The 15435-nt window shown below is 41.6% G+C and overlaps 1 protein-coding gene across 3 annotated transcripts; it reads left to right on the forward strand.

Moving 5' to 3' along the window:
- Positions 1-2277: 2277 nt before the first annotated feature.
- LOC309337955 (E3 ubiquitin-protein ligase RNF212B-like) lies at positions 2278-11860 on the forward strand. Of its 3 annotated transcripts, XM_081855011.1 has the most exons (14): positions 2278-2392; positions 3423-3623; positions 4143-4195; positions 4325-4399; positions 6103-6218; positions 6828-6888; positions 7006-7034; positions 8134-8180; positions 9281-9323; positions 9823-9914; positions 9956-10051; positions 10411-10450; positions 11128-11189; positions 11685-11860. In XM_081855011.1, exons 2-13 carry the CDS (start codon positions 3524-3526, stop codon positions 11168-11170), a joined length of 795 nt encoding a protein of 264 aa, XP_081711137.1. In that variant the 5' UTR covers positions 2278-2392; positions 3423-3523; the 3' UTR covers positions 11171-11189; positions 11685-11860. The 3 variants fall into 3 exon arrangements, 2 of the variants coding, with proteins under 2 accessions (XP_081711137.1, XP_081711138.1); XR_014154565.1 differs by lacking the exon at positions 2278-2392 and having other exon boundaries at positions 3145-3623; positions 9991-10051; XM_081855012.1 differs by lacking the exon at positions 2278-2392 and having other exon boundaries at positions 3145-3623; positions 9823-9880; positions 9991-10051.
- Positions 11861-15435: the final 3575 nt, after the last annotated feature.

Raw genomic sequence — 15435 nt, forward strand, 5'->3', positions numbered from 1 at the left:
AAAAATTTGAAACAAGGGTGCAGTGAAGGGGAGGCATGGGGAAGTCATGTGTTGTTTGTGAACGTTTTTATTTGTGTGTTTTTTGTTTATGAAAATTAATAAAAATTATTTTTTAAAAAAAGAAAACTTGAAGTTTACAGCATGCATCACATTAAAAGAAAATGTTATGAAAATGGTATATAGGTGGTATATGACACCAGTAAAACTAGCAAAAATGTACAAAACTTGCAACAAATGTTGGAAATGTAAAGAGAAAGAAGGTACATTTATGCATATGTGGTGGGACTGTAAGAAAGTAAGGGGGTTCTGGGAGATGATATATAATGAACTAAAGAAAATGCTGAAATATAGCTTTGCTAAGAAACCAGAAACCTTTTTGCTGGGAATAACAAGAATGGATATAAATAGGAGGGACTGTAAACTTTTGCAGTATGCAATAACAGCAGCAAGAACATTGATGGCCCAGAAATGGAAACAAGAGGAAGTACCGACCTTGGAAGAATGGAGAACAAAATTAACAGAGTATGCAGAACTGGACAAACTAACTGGAAAAATTAGATTCCAAAAGGATCATAAGTTTTTTGAGGACTGGGGAAAATTTACAGAGTATTTGAAAACTGTATGTGAGGAATATACAACGCTAGTGTGTTTTAAAGAAGCTTTGTGAAATTATAAGGAATATTGTAAGAAAGTAAAAAAGGATAGAAATATAGTATTTAAAGGCAATACTAAAATTAAGGAATGTGAAGAGAGGATTTTAATCACGAATGATTGTCAGAGAAGTTGAGGGAGGTCAAATAAGCTAAAATATGTGATGTGGAAATTGGTATGATTGGAGTTTTTATGGAAAAATTCAATAAAAAATTTGGGGAAAAAAAGTAATTGCCAAGAATACTCAGGCCTGAGAAATGAATCTTATCTCATTCGGTTGCAACATCTTTGGACATGCTGAACCACTCTCATTCCCCTTTCCTGGGAAGGGCGCCAAGAGTCCCAAGAGTCCCAAGACAGCTTTCTGTTCATGCTCAGAGGAACTCATGGGGCAGGACTCCTGGAAAAGGAGGAGAAAGGAGGAGGGATCTGGTCCAGGGTATATATGCTTGTGCACATGACTGCGAACTTCGTGCATGCTTTTTGTGACTTATCCCACTTGCTCCTTCTACCAGTTCGTGGATGGTAGAAATAAAAGCCTTTTCTCCGAAACTATTCCTTGAGTGTCTGTTGACTCCCACTTCCCTTTCCCAGGCGCAATATTTTTCCCACCCGAGGGCAGAGCCTCATAAGGCTACAATAACAAACCCCATAATGCAAACACGTTGGCATTTGGCAATAACAAAAGTTCCTTTAGAAAGGAGCAAAGCCGTGATATTTTAGGGAGCAGGCTGGCAGGCGGGGTCCATGACTTGCATGCTAGGAGCCTACAAAACGCAAAACACTTTTGCTGTGTGTAGGTTTTATTTTATTTGTTTTTTAGCTTATATTTTGGAAATGGACATCCAGTCTTTTTTTCTGCTTTAGTTTTTTGGGGAGCCCCCTAGAGAGTGGGGCCCTAAGCTATAGTTTATCTTATACATAAATCTGGCACTGCCTATGTTCCTATTTCTTCTCCCGCCCCCCAGAACGATCTTGCTTCTCCTCAGCAGCCATTCCTTTAGCCCCCTTGCCCCTGATTTGAATGGCGCCATGCTGTTTTCCTTGGGATTGTGTGTCCGCATGTTTTTAATAGATTATATGCACATACTTTCATAGAATTAACCCCCCCCAGCTGAAATCCCAATAAAGTTTCAGTTCTATTAATGTTTACTTGTTTCCTAAAGGCTCCCTCCCCTCCCCCGTATGTTCTTTTAAATTTTACAATTTAATATTCAACACATTTATCATATGAAAGAAAATGCAATAAAACAAAACTCCCCCCCCCCTCAGTGACTTCCCTCAACTTCCCCTTCTGGTTCTTTAACTTATTTGCTACTTCTGTTTATTTTTTTTTCCCCATCTTTCAGCTGAATGTTCTTATATTCTTATCGTTTTTATAAGTTTTCTTCAAAGTGACACCTTACATTTCGTTTATTTCCATATTGTTATTTCTTAACCTTTACTCTTTTTTTTCTTTTCCTTTTCTTAATTTGGAAGGGTTTACTGTTTATGTTCTGATCTCATTTGATATGTAAGCCGCCTTGAGCCTTTGTCAGGGAAAAAGGCGGGGCAAACAATAAAATAAAATAAAATTATTTTTTTTGAAAAAAAAGCGCGGGCTCTTTTTCCCCTCAGCGAAAGCCGCCTAGAGGAAAAGGGCGGGAAAAGGAGAGGCTGTTACGCCGCGCTTGTTGTGAGGGGAAAAGAAAGGCGCTTCAAGGGGGAGAAGCGAGCCCGCCACAATAGAAAGGGATAAATTGTAAATGCTTGACGGGTAGCAGCAGCCACGTTGCCCGGCATAACAGGCTGAGGGAGACGGCGATGGCAGAAGCTCCTCCTGAGAGAGGAGGAGGCCATTGAGGAAAGCGCCCTCCCAGTTTCCAGAGCTTTCGCCTGGAAAAGGCGCATTTCCCTGTCCCCTGGGCGTTGATCTTGGTTATTTCCTTTAGGTACCAGAAGAAGGGAAATCTCTCCCTCTCTCCTCAAAGAAAAGACCAACCATTGATACCTCAGGGGCAGGGGGAAAAGGAAAGGCTCCTTTTAAAGTCTTCCCCCAAAACTGAAGTAAAATAAAGAGAACACCAGAATCCAGGCATCTACACCTTGCAGACAATCCAAAATCTGTTTTCAGAGAGCCTTGTCATTCTTACATTACTTTTTCTAAAACTTAAGAAACATTGCCATTATTTTTTTTAAAAAAAGCATTAGTTTTCCTTAACTGTGTGGAAAATGAAATAAAAAAATTCCTTCCAGTAGCACCTTAAAGACCTACTGGAAGGATTTTTTTTATTTTGTTTTGACTATGGCAGACCAACACGGCTACCTATCTGTGTGGAAAATGGTTTGTGATAGATTTTCATACCAAAAAGTGGAGGGGGCGAGGAATACTGAAATCCACTGGTGTTCACAAAAAAAATGGTCACCCATTATATATATTTTTATATATATTTTTATATATATAAAAAAATGGTCACCCATTATATATACGAAAGCAAATATATATATATATATATATAAAATGTCCAGTAGCACCTTAGAGACCAACTCAGTTTGTTCTGGGTATAAGCTTTTGTGTGCATGCACACTTCTTCAAATACCTTCAGGTGTTTAATGTTAGGCTGCAATCCTATACGCACAGACCTGGGAGTCTGACCATTTAATTCAATGGGTTTTTCTTCTGAACAGATAGGCACGGGATTGTTTGCTAAAGAGGAGGTGAGGGTGTTTAGAAATCCTGATGTTAAGCCCAGTCTGCAGTGTTTTGTGTGGGGTTTTTTTTGGTCTTTCAGTCTTAAAACAGTAATAGAAGAAACAGTTTGGGGAAATAAAGATTAATAGAAGAAAAATATCTCAGCGAAGGAACTCTGCCTCAGCTTTCCCATTTTGCAACATGGATTGGTTTCATTGCAACCAGTGTTTCAGCCAGGAGGGGTCTGATTTTTCTGTCACCAGCTGTGGACACATATTTTGCAAAAAATGTGCTGGCTCAGGTAAAAGCAGCAGCATGTCAGGTCTACCTTGTCTGGGACGCATTCAGACATGCCATCATATCCTTTAAGTTTAAGCCGGTGTCACAGGACCCTTTGATTGACATTCAAGCAATCACTCATTTCCGACTTCCTACAGATGTGCAATAAACCTTCATTTCAGTTTCCTGTGTATATAACTTTGTTGCTTATGTTCCTGTTTATGTACAGTATATAATTTCCCTGCTACATTCTACAGTCCTACGATAACATTAAGAAATGCTAGGAATCTTAACTCCATGGTGGATCAAAAATAATTGAATGTTTAAATTTTCAATAAATTTGAGTTAATCTTAATGCTGCAGTTTTTATATTAATCATTTCTGGCCTGCTTTAATGAGTAGAACAATTTTAAGACAATCAAAGGACTTTGAATCTAAGGACGTGATTTCAGAGGATTTCAGTGTTTTGTTATTTTGAAACACTTCTTATCCACAGTAATTTTAGTATGTGCACTAACTTTTTGCATTTGAATCCTGACAGATAAATGCCCATCTTGTGGAACAAGCACAAAATATTTGCTTCTTAATGATAATGTAAGTTGTGGCTTCTACTTGCCTTGAAGCAGAAGATGGTGAGATGACCTTCCTTAGATCCCAAAATCTTTAATAACGTATCAATCAGTGGTGAATATCCCCTTCTGTGTTTTTCCTTCTGACCCACAGATGCAACCAGAAGCAAAAAAGTTTTTCAAAAGTCCCATTGAACTTGTACTCGGCCATATTGCCCATATTTCTCAGGTAAGAGTAAAGGCTTGTCCTTACTTGCACTTGTCCCTCCACTTTCCCCTGGGAAAACCCATTATTTACCACTGAATCTGAGCAAACTTAGTTTGGGTTTTCTGCAGATTAACGTTTGCTCTGATTCAGCAGTAAAGAGTGGGGTTTTCCCAGGGAAAGTGGCAGGAAAAATAGAATACATCTTGGATTTATGCTTTCTAGGTACAGGACAAGTGAATTTTGGTTGAGCCCTAACAAACCAGACACCGGTCCTGAAATTCATTCTTGATCCTGGATTCTAAAATGTGTGGCACTGACTGTCAAAACCAAAGACAATGCAAGGAAGGAAAGCTCAACAGCCTTGAGTCTGAAGTTAGCGATTAGTTCATAATTCCTTATTCAAAAGTTCAAAACAGAGCTGCATGAGAAGTCTGAATAACAAACTGAAATTTATATGCATCTGTACCCCCAAATAAGCTTTGGACTACATCATATGTCTCCATGACTGGGAAACTGTTTTCTTTGGTCTCCAATATAATTCTCTCCAATCAAAGGATTTTGGCACAACATACTTTAACACATGACATTCCCAGGTGACTTGAACTGGAGACATGCATAAGAGGTAAACTTTGGGTCACCACAAATCATGCAGCCACATTTACAGGAGAGTCCTCTGTGAGATACTCTGGAATCTAGCGTCACGTCTGGCCCAACACTACATGTTGGCTTAAGATACTGTCAAGTGTCCTGCTCCAATATTATATATCTGTAAATGAATAAGGAGGTGAGGGCAGTTTGTACCTCAATCTAAGCTTGAGGCCACCAGGAAAGTCCTCCGTGAGACATAGCCCACAATACATTTAGGGCTATCACAAATTATACATTGGCACAACGAGGAGACTGCCTTTGAAATGCCCTAGAGTCCTGAACAGAACTTTCATTTTGCACACTGTCAGCTGGCCTTCAAACATGCCAATACTACTCAAGGAGTAATTCAAAGCAAGGAGTTGGATCAGCAAAGCCAGAAGGTTCAAGGGATTGGGACTGGGCCTCTTGCTTAGTGGGTAGGACTTGACAGGTGTTCGATATTTCTGGCACCTTATGCCAACTCTGGGAACAGCTGCTGCATGCACAGAGTCACTTGCTGAATGTAATGTGTATCTCAAATAATGGAATTTGGTGATTACTTTTCAGCTATGGCTGGTGTTCTAGTTGCCTGCAAAGAAAGCATTATGTGAATAGTGGAGCTGCTTGAAGTGCTTTCATCACCGTCTGGGCAAATGAATGGTTTTCTTTCCAGCTACAGTTTCTGAAAATTAATTTGGCAAGTTTGCATCAGGAGCTAGTTTTGGACAGCACTGATTGCCTATCATTTGATGAACTTCCCCCACTACCCTGGAGCAGTTCACAACTTAAAATAAAAGATTTTGCTCCTTTTGAAAATGCAAGAAATGGATGTTTAATTGAAAAGGCAGAGTTACTTTTAATCATAATGCACTGGTGGGGAAAAGCCAAGCTTCCTCCCACCCCTGAGAAAAAAATCTACTCCAATTCCTGTTTTAATGTTTCATTTGTCTGAATGAAATGAGTGGCCATACCCTCTAGAATGGCAAGGGCCTGAATGACATTCTTCATTTCCCTAAAGGAGCTATAATCCCCCAATCTGCTGAGAATCAATAGTTGTGAATTCCCATAATTCATCCCTCCCATGGTTCTCTTCTTAGGTGTGGACTTTCCAGAAAAGCCAGATGGAGCTGCTTGCCTCTTTTTATAAATACCGTGCTTCAAAGGCTGAAGGAGCTCTGCAGCAAGTTTACCAGGAACTAACTACACAGGAAAAGTGAGATACGCAGGTTGCAAAAAGAAAAGAAAAACGGTCTGGGGGAACAGCAGGGATTATTCAAGATGGCATGGCCTGCATCCACACATTTTACATACAATAATCTTTCCACTTTCCTTCCTTTCTGAAAGAGGAGTCGTGTCCGTAAAGCCATAGAAAATATCCCATTTTTTACTTATTTTTTACTATTTTGTAAAAGAAAGCAGTTCTTTTCTGTTTGGTGGACAAGGACACTTGGTCAGGAGTACAGCAAGCCCTCATGATAGTGTGAACATTTAACATGAGTCAATAATCTGAGAATAGGAGTGTTTGCTTCTGCTCCCTCCTAATTTAAATTTTATCCACCTTTTTTAAAACAAAACTTAGGGCAGAAATTATGTGATCCTAGAGCCATCCTACCAACCGCTCTCTATTAGTAAACCACTTTGAGGGTTTGGGTTTTTGCAATCATGCAGTGTGCAATTTTTATGAAATAAAATAACAATAAATCAGTACAAAAGTATTCTGCAATAGTGATTAAAGGGCCCCAGTTGGGAATGAGAGGAAGGGAGGTGTGGGATATTGCTAGCTGCTTTGCCAAGACATCTATCTTGTGCATCAAATGCTTAGGGAGCTGGAGGCATTACAGAAGGAGAACAGGGAACTGATGAAGAATCTCTGCTCATTGGAGGTAGGAGCTGTTTGTATGCAATAAACCCAACTCTGTGTGTTTTGCTTCCTGACCCCCTCTGCCAGGACAGAGGGAAACATTTTCTCCATGGGCAAATTCTCCACTCTCTTCCTACAGGATTCCCCACATCAACTCCAGGATAGCAGGTGAGTGTTTCTGTTCTGATCTGCTTCGACAGTTGCCAAGAATTGCAGTGCATGGAATGGAGTAGGGATGGAGAATCCCAGGTCTAGCAGCTGAATGCAGTCATTCAGGCTTCTCTTTCTGGCACTTGGGGACTTTTCCAAGGCCAAAAACCTCATCCCCACATTTCTTCTTCTTCTTTGGCGATCACTCGTAGCCAAGTAAGATTGTCTTCCATGAACACGGTCTTAACAGTGAGTCTGTAATGACTGCGGAGGCCAATTCTGGATCCACACGTCCTTCCACAGTGGGGACATTGGTTTCTGGGCGGAAGTTGATCATGGTGAGGGTTTTCCAAATGTGCCTTCCTCTTAGCATGTTTCTCCCTTGCGTCCTGAGTTCGAGTGTCTTCAAAGCCCATGACATCTTTGGTAAAGGCTGTTCTCCAATTGGAGCGCTTGTAGGCAAGTGTTTCCCAATTGTTGGTGTTTATACTACATTTCTAAAAATTTGCTTTGAGAGAGTGTTTAAACCTCTGTTGTTAGCTGCTCTGAGCCCGGCTTCGGCTGGGGAGGGCAGGATATAAATAATTTTTTAAAATTTTTTTATTATTTGTTGACCACCAGCATTACGCTTTCCATTTTTAAGTTTGGAATAGAGTAGTTGCTTTGGAATATGATAATCAGGCATCCGCACAACATGACCAGTCCAACGAAGTTGATGTTGAAGAATCATTGCTTCAATATACCCCTCAATGTGTCACCAAACAGCAATAATGCCTCTAGCTTGCCTGGATGGAGGGTAGAAATGTGGGTGCAGGTAGAGATCCCTGACTTTTACTCTGCATCTGTTGCCCCACCCACTTCTGCGCATGGCCCTGCCTGTTTCTCAGGCTGAAAACGGCTTCTCACCCTTGCTTTAAAGACTCTTCATATCAGAGGTGTGCTGGGTTTGAGGCCGACGCTGAACATCCTGTTGGAAGCCGCCCAGAGTGGCTGGGAAAGCCCAGCCAGATGGGCGGGGTACAAATAATAAATTATTATTATTATAATTATTAGCAAAACAGGCAAGGTAATATGGTTTCCATCTTGACTGAACAAAATTCCTTTTAAATTGTTATAGAAACAGCACACCGAGGCCAGTTGCCATCAAGCCCCCCTTACAGCCAGGTAGGACGTTTTCAACTGAGGCTTTGGGACAAATGTGCATTTGGTAGCATAAATTATTGTGGATGAGCATGTGAGTGTGTAACCTTTGCCTATGTGGACCTATGAGGAGGAAGAATAGAACCTGCAAATAGTAAAGGTGAACAAATAATTAGACAAAGCAATACAACTGGTAAGTTTGATATCAAGCAGGCACCTTCACTGTATTCTTTTTGGAGCCTGCCAAAAATGTTCCTGTTTAGTCAAGCCTACCCAGGTGCTTAGAAATGCTGATGTGAATTTTAATCTGCTTTAGTATTTAAACTTCTAGCAAGTTTCAATGTATTGTAATTTTTTCCTGATTTTATTATTTTATCTTTTTGTAAACCACTTGGAGGTCTATAAATTTTATGAAATAAATGGAAAAACAAATAAAAACATGAATTATGCAATGGTCCAAAGTGTCCAAATAGAAAATTAAGACAATTCTTGCCGGCAAACTTTGAAGTCAGCCAATCTGCATATTCCTCTAGTCCACAAAGAGGCTGGACAATTCAGAGATGAATCTTCAAACAGCTTTCGTCCCCAAGTGACAGGACTAGCACAGTTAATGGCAGACTTAAAATTATTTAGCTTGAAGGAGGTAGATACAAGGTGATAAGAGCGTCAGAATTGTTATTCAGCTCCCCAACAAACCCAGCTTTCCCTCCTAGTTCTCTGCTGAGTGACTCTGCCCTCCAGGGCTAAATCAAGCCCATCATGGGGATTACATGAGCATGTGTTACAGCTTTGCACATGTATGAATGAAAGTTGCCTTGACCGAGGAAGAGAAAGCAAATGTGCTTCCATGATACTGCATACTGTGCTAACATATATGGAGGTATGAAAATCAGATTAAGAGCATGCATGCCTTTTTTTGTTCTTCAGCATTTAAAACCTTTTAGTGAAGTTACTCTCCTTCAGAGACTGCTGTTCCTCCTGCCCTAGGATTCTTATCTAGGATTCTTTAAACAGAGTTGTCAAGAACTGAACTGGGATCTTCTATATGCAAAGCGGTCATTGATACCACTAGGTTCCGCTTCATGCTTCCTCTTCACAATAATCCACTATCTCATACTTTGCAGTTACACTACCGTTTCATTTCCAGAAATCCAGTGAAGTGATCAGGTAGGCACATAAGAAACTTAATATTCTTTGGGTGTGATAAGTAGCAGGGAATATGTAAACTTGCTCAAAATTCCAGAAGAACGTAAGGGGGAAAACAAAGTTCTCTAATCCACATGGCTGTAGAAAAGGAAAAAAATAGAAATATTGTATGTATTCAAAAAGTGAATTGTTTCAGTCAATGCAAGGAGGATTTGCTTTACATAGGTCCCTTTTGCTTCTTGCATCATGCCTCAGGACACTTCCTTCTGTGACCTCTGCTGTTTCTTTTTTCAAGTTCCTTAACTGTGAAGTTTGATCCAGATTCAGAGTTTTTCAATCGTTCCCTTGCCTTGTTTTCCCAAAACCGGACTTGGCAACTATAGAAATCAAGTTTATGTAGCGTATGATTTTTCCTTAATATGCATACATTGGTTTAGTCCAGTCACAAAATCTGGATGTCTATCCACCCTTCTATTCCCACTAAGGACCGCTTAACTTTTTGTACCTCTGTGCCTCATAGCCGCTCCTCTTCCATGGATTCCATCTCCTCAAGAGCCAGCCACCCACCAAACTGGCAAGTGAGTCTCCACACTGCTATCTTCCTGTTCCCAGGTATGGAAAAGAGACGATAGGTATCTTATTTTTCCTTCCAGACTCACGATGGGGATGTCTCATTTTTTCCCCTCAGCTTGCTACAGGAACCACCTGGATGACTTATGGCAGGATGACTCCAGATAACCCTAATAATGGTAAGAAATATGGAGGGAAAAGGTAGAGTGGTTTTAATGCTGCAATGGGTATGGAAGACAAGATGATAACACAGGGTTAGGACGAACAGAATGGAGCTCTCTTCTCCAAGGATTTCAGGTATAGCTATAGCCTCTCCTGGGGCAAGACACCACTTTTGCAGCCAAGGTGGAAAATGTGGTGCTGGGGAGTTATTACACCAATCTGATTACATCTCTCTATCCCACATTAGTTACTTTAAATTAGTCACCCAAGATGAGACCTCACACGCTAAAGTTAAACCTTGTTCTTCTCATATCACGTTTTCATAGATTCTCTGTTATTTCATACTATGTATAATACCTTAAATTCTATTTTCCAGCTACTCCTTCTCCAGCATCCACTAGAGGCTTATTCCACAGGTGAGTCTGAGAGTAGGGTGTGCGCTTGTCCCCGCCAAGATGCTACTACTGCATCATCATATAGCAGCTGTTTAGGTGTCTTATTACTGTAATTTTCACTTCTCACTGTCATATAAACAAAATAAAGTGTGATCAGAGGCAGCAGTGCTACTGAATACCACTTGCTTCAAAGCACAGGAGGGGAAGAGTTGCTCTTGTGCTCATGCCCTATTTCCCACAGGCATCTAGTTGCCCACCATAACAACAGAATGCTGGACTGTATGGGCCTTTGTCCTGACCTAGCAGGCTGTTCTCATGCTCTTAGTACAGGCCTAGCTCCTCAGGATGCAGTCCAAGAGGCTGATGTCAAACAGTTTATCCTGTCCCAGATTACAACGACAGTGGTACCTCTGGATACGAACGGGATCCGTTCCGGAGCCCCGTTCGCATCCTGAAGCGAACACAACATGCATCTGTGCGTCTGCACGTGTGCAGGTCGCGATTCGCTGCTTCTGCGCATGCGCATGACGTCATTTTGAGGGTCTGTGCATGCGCGAGGGGCGAAACCCAGAAGTAATGTGCTCCGTTACTTCCTGGTCGCCACAGAGCCTAACCTGAAAACGCTCAACCTGAAGCACATTTAACCCAAGGTATGACTGTATATCAGTGTTCAAGTCCTTATTGCTTTTGACCCTCAGATCAGGTGGAGGAGGACCATATGCCAGAACATCACAGCATTGAGAAGCTGCACCCCATACAGGTGAGAGGGAATACACCTCCAGGCTGTCATTATTTTGCAGGAAAGTTTCACATGCATGCCAGAACTTTAGGTTTGTGCTGTTAAAGTGAATTAAACTGCTTTGTTGCCCTAGAACAATAATGCTGCTCTGTCAGTCACTTTGAGTCACTTTTGTGATAAGAGAGACAAAATCATCACCTTCCATTTTTAATCTTCAGTCTTGTAAAAAGTTTTTGAGCTGCAATAATTTTTCAAGTTGAGATTAATTTTGGGCACAATTTGCCCCCCCCCCCAGCTTGAATAAAGCAACCACCAATCAATCTCACATCTCAAACCTCCACACGGAGCCAGCTGGGTTTATTCATTGTACAGAGATAGTTTTCACCCTAAATCAAGATTGCCAAGTGCACACACGATGCTAAAGTTCATTATTTGTCACTAAAAGTTTTCTTGTTTAATAAGTAGGGTTAGTAATTGAAGTGTGCATCCTGTATTTTTCTGTATTTTTCCCTCCAGGACCACATGTGCCAGCAGAGCTCACCAACAATAATGGGGAGGACTGAAGAAACTGCTTTTAATAGCAGCACCATGGAAAATGTGTCACCACCATCACCTCATAGCTCACTCAGGAACAACCTGTTAAGGACATAAGATGCTTAATCTGCACAGTAATAAATATCACACAAACTCAATTGTTACATCATCAGCATCTTTTTATGTGTATACCACTTTTCCACAAAATTGTGCCCAAAGTGGCTCACAACATATAAAGTGAACAATTAAGAATAACTGAAGCAGAGCCAAAGAGGAGTTTGAAATGGACAAATCATATTGATCTGACTAGACAGAATTTGCTCTGCTGTCCATGGATGCTTGGCAGCATTGATCTAATTTATGGCCAATTCTTATGGCAAGCTACATTCAAAGTCAGACAGTACAATGTGAACTCGTGCTATTTGTCCCAGAAATGGCTATTCAGGGGTATTCTGCTGCTGTATATGGAAGTTCCTGTGGGAATGTTCAGGGAGGTGGGAGAGGATAAAAGATAAAGGTAAAGGACCCCTGACAGTTAAGTCCAGTCGCGGACAACTCTGGGGTTGCAGCGCTCATCTCGCTTTACTAGCCAAGGGAGCCGGCAGTCTTTCCAGGTCATGTGGCCAGCATGACTAAGCTGCTTCTGGCAAAATCAGAGCAGTGCACGGAAATGCCGTTTACCTTCCCGACGGAGTGGTACCTATTTATCTACTTGCACTTTGACATGCTTTCAAACTGCTAGGTTGGCAGGAGCTGGGACCGAACAACAGGAGCTCACTCTGTCGCAGGGATTCGAACCGCCAACCCTTTGATCGGCAAGCCCAAGGCTCAGCGGTTTACACCACAGTGCCACCCGCATCCCAGGAGAGGATATATTGTTTAATAATATCCTTCCTAACTTGTGCTAGCAAGTTCTATAACTTAGCAGAGTTTTAAACATTCCCCTTTTAAATTGCAGAGCGGTTAGCTTGCTGTAGGCTAGTTTTAGCCTCTAAATATAAGATTCCTGGTAATCCCTTATATCCTCTTAAAAATAATAGACACGACACAGTCTTGATTAAAAAGAATAAAAGTAGTGTACTCACAATCATTCAGTTCACAGATGGATCCCTGAAGGCAGATTTAGGTTACAAAAATATATACATGTGGAACTACCCCATATGGGGGTTAGTCCCAGTGACTGCAGACTGGCAGTCACTGCTGCTCGCACGTCAAAAGCAAGATGGAGAAGAGGAAGTGTGCTGCCTGCCTTGCCCCTTTTGTTACCTGGGCAGGTAAGGTCATACCCAACCTCTAGTCACATGCAGAGGAAGTTTGTCCCAGCTCAGGAGGAAAGAGGAAGTTTTCTACTGGCTGGACAAACATCCCTCTTCATGTCCACTCTAGGAATGTTGTACTTGACTGCTATGTGTTTCACACCCCACAGTTCCATCTGCTGTGTGCTGCTCAGCTGAAGGGCTATGGAGGCTGATCCATTTCAATATATGATAACATTTTCATGTGGCACTTCAGTCATGCCTCGAGCATGCAAACAAAGGAATGCATGGACATGTTTTGGAGTGTGCATAAACATGCCTGCTTCTCATATACAGTGGTACCTTGGTTTGCAACCGCTTTGGATTACAACCGTTTTGGATTACAACTACGTCAAACCCGGAAGTGCGTGTCCCTTTTTTTGGATTACAACAATTTTTGGGGGGAGGCCCCATTGGCGAAAGCGTGCCTTGGGTTACAACCTGTTTCGGTTGACAACTGGACCTCCGGAACGGATTATGGTTGTAAACCAAGATACCACTGTATAAGAAATATTCTACATGCATCTGGAAATTGGTGTGCTAGGTGACAGAAACAGTTGGTTATTTAAAGAACATAAGACAACCCTTGTTGGATCAGGCCAAAGGCTAGCTACTCCAGCACTCTGTTCTCACAGGGAAGCTCAAGCAGGAACTGAGCACAATAGCACTTTCCCCTCCTGGAATTCTCAGAAACTGGTGTTCAGAAAAATTACAAGCTCTGACAGTGGAGATAAAACCTAGCCATCCTGCCTAGTAACCCTTGATAACTGTTATCTTCCCTGTATTTGTCTAATCCTTTTTAAAAGCCACCCAAGCTGGTGGCCGTCATCACTATTTCAGCTGCCTTGTCAAAGGCACAATTGTGCAAACCTCTCAGGAGAAAACCAGTAGCTGGGTCAGCCAGATCACACCACCAGCCTGAGTGGAGCTGTGAGTTTAACAATTCCATTGTCTTCCTGTGTGGCCCATTTGTTCTTTTTCCTGCTTGACTTCTTTGTTAGTTCAGGTATGGTGATGATCAGGATGCATTTAACAACAAAAATAAAAACCACCAAATTTCTAAGAGAGCTGTCTTTCAAGAGATTGGAACTGAAAACCTCACTCCTTTGCCACCACCTCCTCAGGTCACTTGTTTTTTTGTTTTCTGTTTTGTTTCATTTCTCTTTCAGTTAGGGTTGCCAATTTTATTTAAAAAATCTTCTTGTGCCCTTAAACAACAAGGAAGTGATAGTGCTATCTATGTGCCAGGAGAACCTTTCCCTACTGATTTCAGCTGCTGTTAAAAGCACAGTGACAACCCAGGCCCCCATCACTTGGCAACTGTACTTTGAATCCAACTTGCCTATGAGGTGGAGCTGATTGCCTCTCCTGGAAAGCCTGCAACTTGAAATGCCACAGTAGGGTGCTTACTCACAAGTAGATATGCTTGTATGTCGCATAGGAGGAAGGGCTATAGCTCAGTCCTAGAGCTTTAAACACAAAAGTTTCGAAGGCAGCTTCCTATCCACAGCAGCAGTATTAATACACTTGCTTTCATTATTTTTATTCTGTTTGTTACCCACCCTTCAATCCCAGCGAGGATTGCATCTAAAAAAGATAATTCAACCCAATAAGATCAATAAAGCAACCACACTCCAAAATACCGCACCATGCAATACACACCTACCTTCATTTGAAAGTGTGAGTTGACATGTTTAAAGGCTGAGATTGGGGCCCCCTCTGACCTGAGGACTTCCAACACAATCTCTTGGCTTTTACAGCCATAGGAAAGCTCCTAGGAATACATTATTATACAGTGGTACCTCGGGTTAAGTATTTAATTCGTTCCGGAGGTCCGTTCTTAACCTGAAACTGTTCTTAACCTGAAGCACCACTTCCTCCTACTGCCGCCGTGCCTGCAGAACACGATTTCTGTTCTCATCCTGAAGCAAAGTTCTTAACCTTTTCTGGGTTAGCGGAGTTTGTAAACTGAAGTGTATGTAACCTGAAGTGTATGTAACCCAAGGTACCACTGTATACAAAAAGTGCACTAAGGACAGCTCTTCCCCTGCTCATCAACTTAGCAGCTTCACCCTGATTGAAGAAATAAAATCCAGCCAAAGCAATTTTTAAAAACCCCTAACACCACTTCCAAAAGATGCTCAGTTTTAGCTTGTTCCTGGGCAGAGATGTGGCAACGATCATTTACTGCCCAGATATGCCTCTTCTCTGTACTGAGTTGGATAACAATTGCTGGTTTGCTATAGAAGGGTTTATTGTGTCTTCGCGGCATCCATGGAGATGACCTATATTGTCCCCGGAGCACCTTTTCCTTCCTAAGCAAGCACGCTGCCTGTCTTGTCCTTCTGCATCTTGGAAATAGCTTTTTTTGTGTGTGACATCATCCGGCACACCTGGCTCACCCGAGGAGTTACTCAGGCGATTCTATATTCCCAGGA

The sequence above is a fragment of the Podarcis erhardii genome, assembly GCF_964252035.2.
Source record: "Podarcis erhardii genome assembly, chromosome: 3".
NCBI lineage: Eukaryota > Metazoa > Chordata > Lepidosauria > Squamata > Lacertidae > Podarcis > Podarcis erhardii.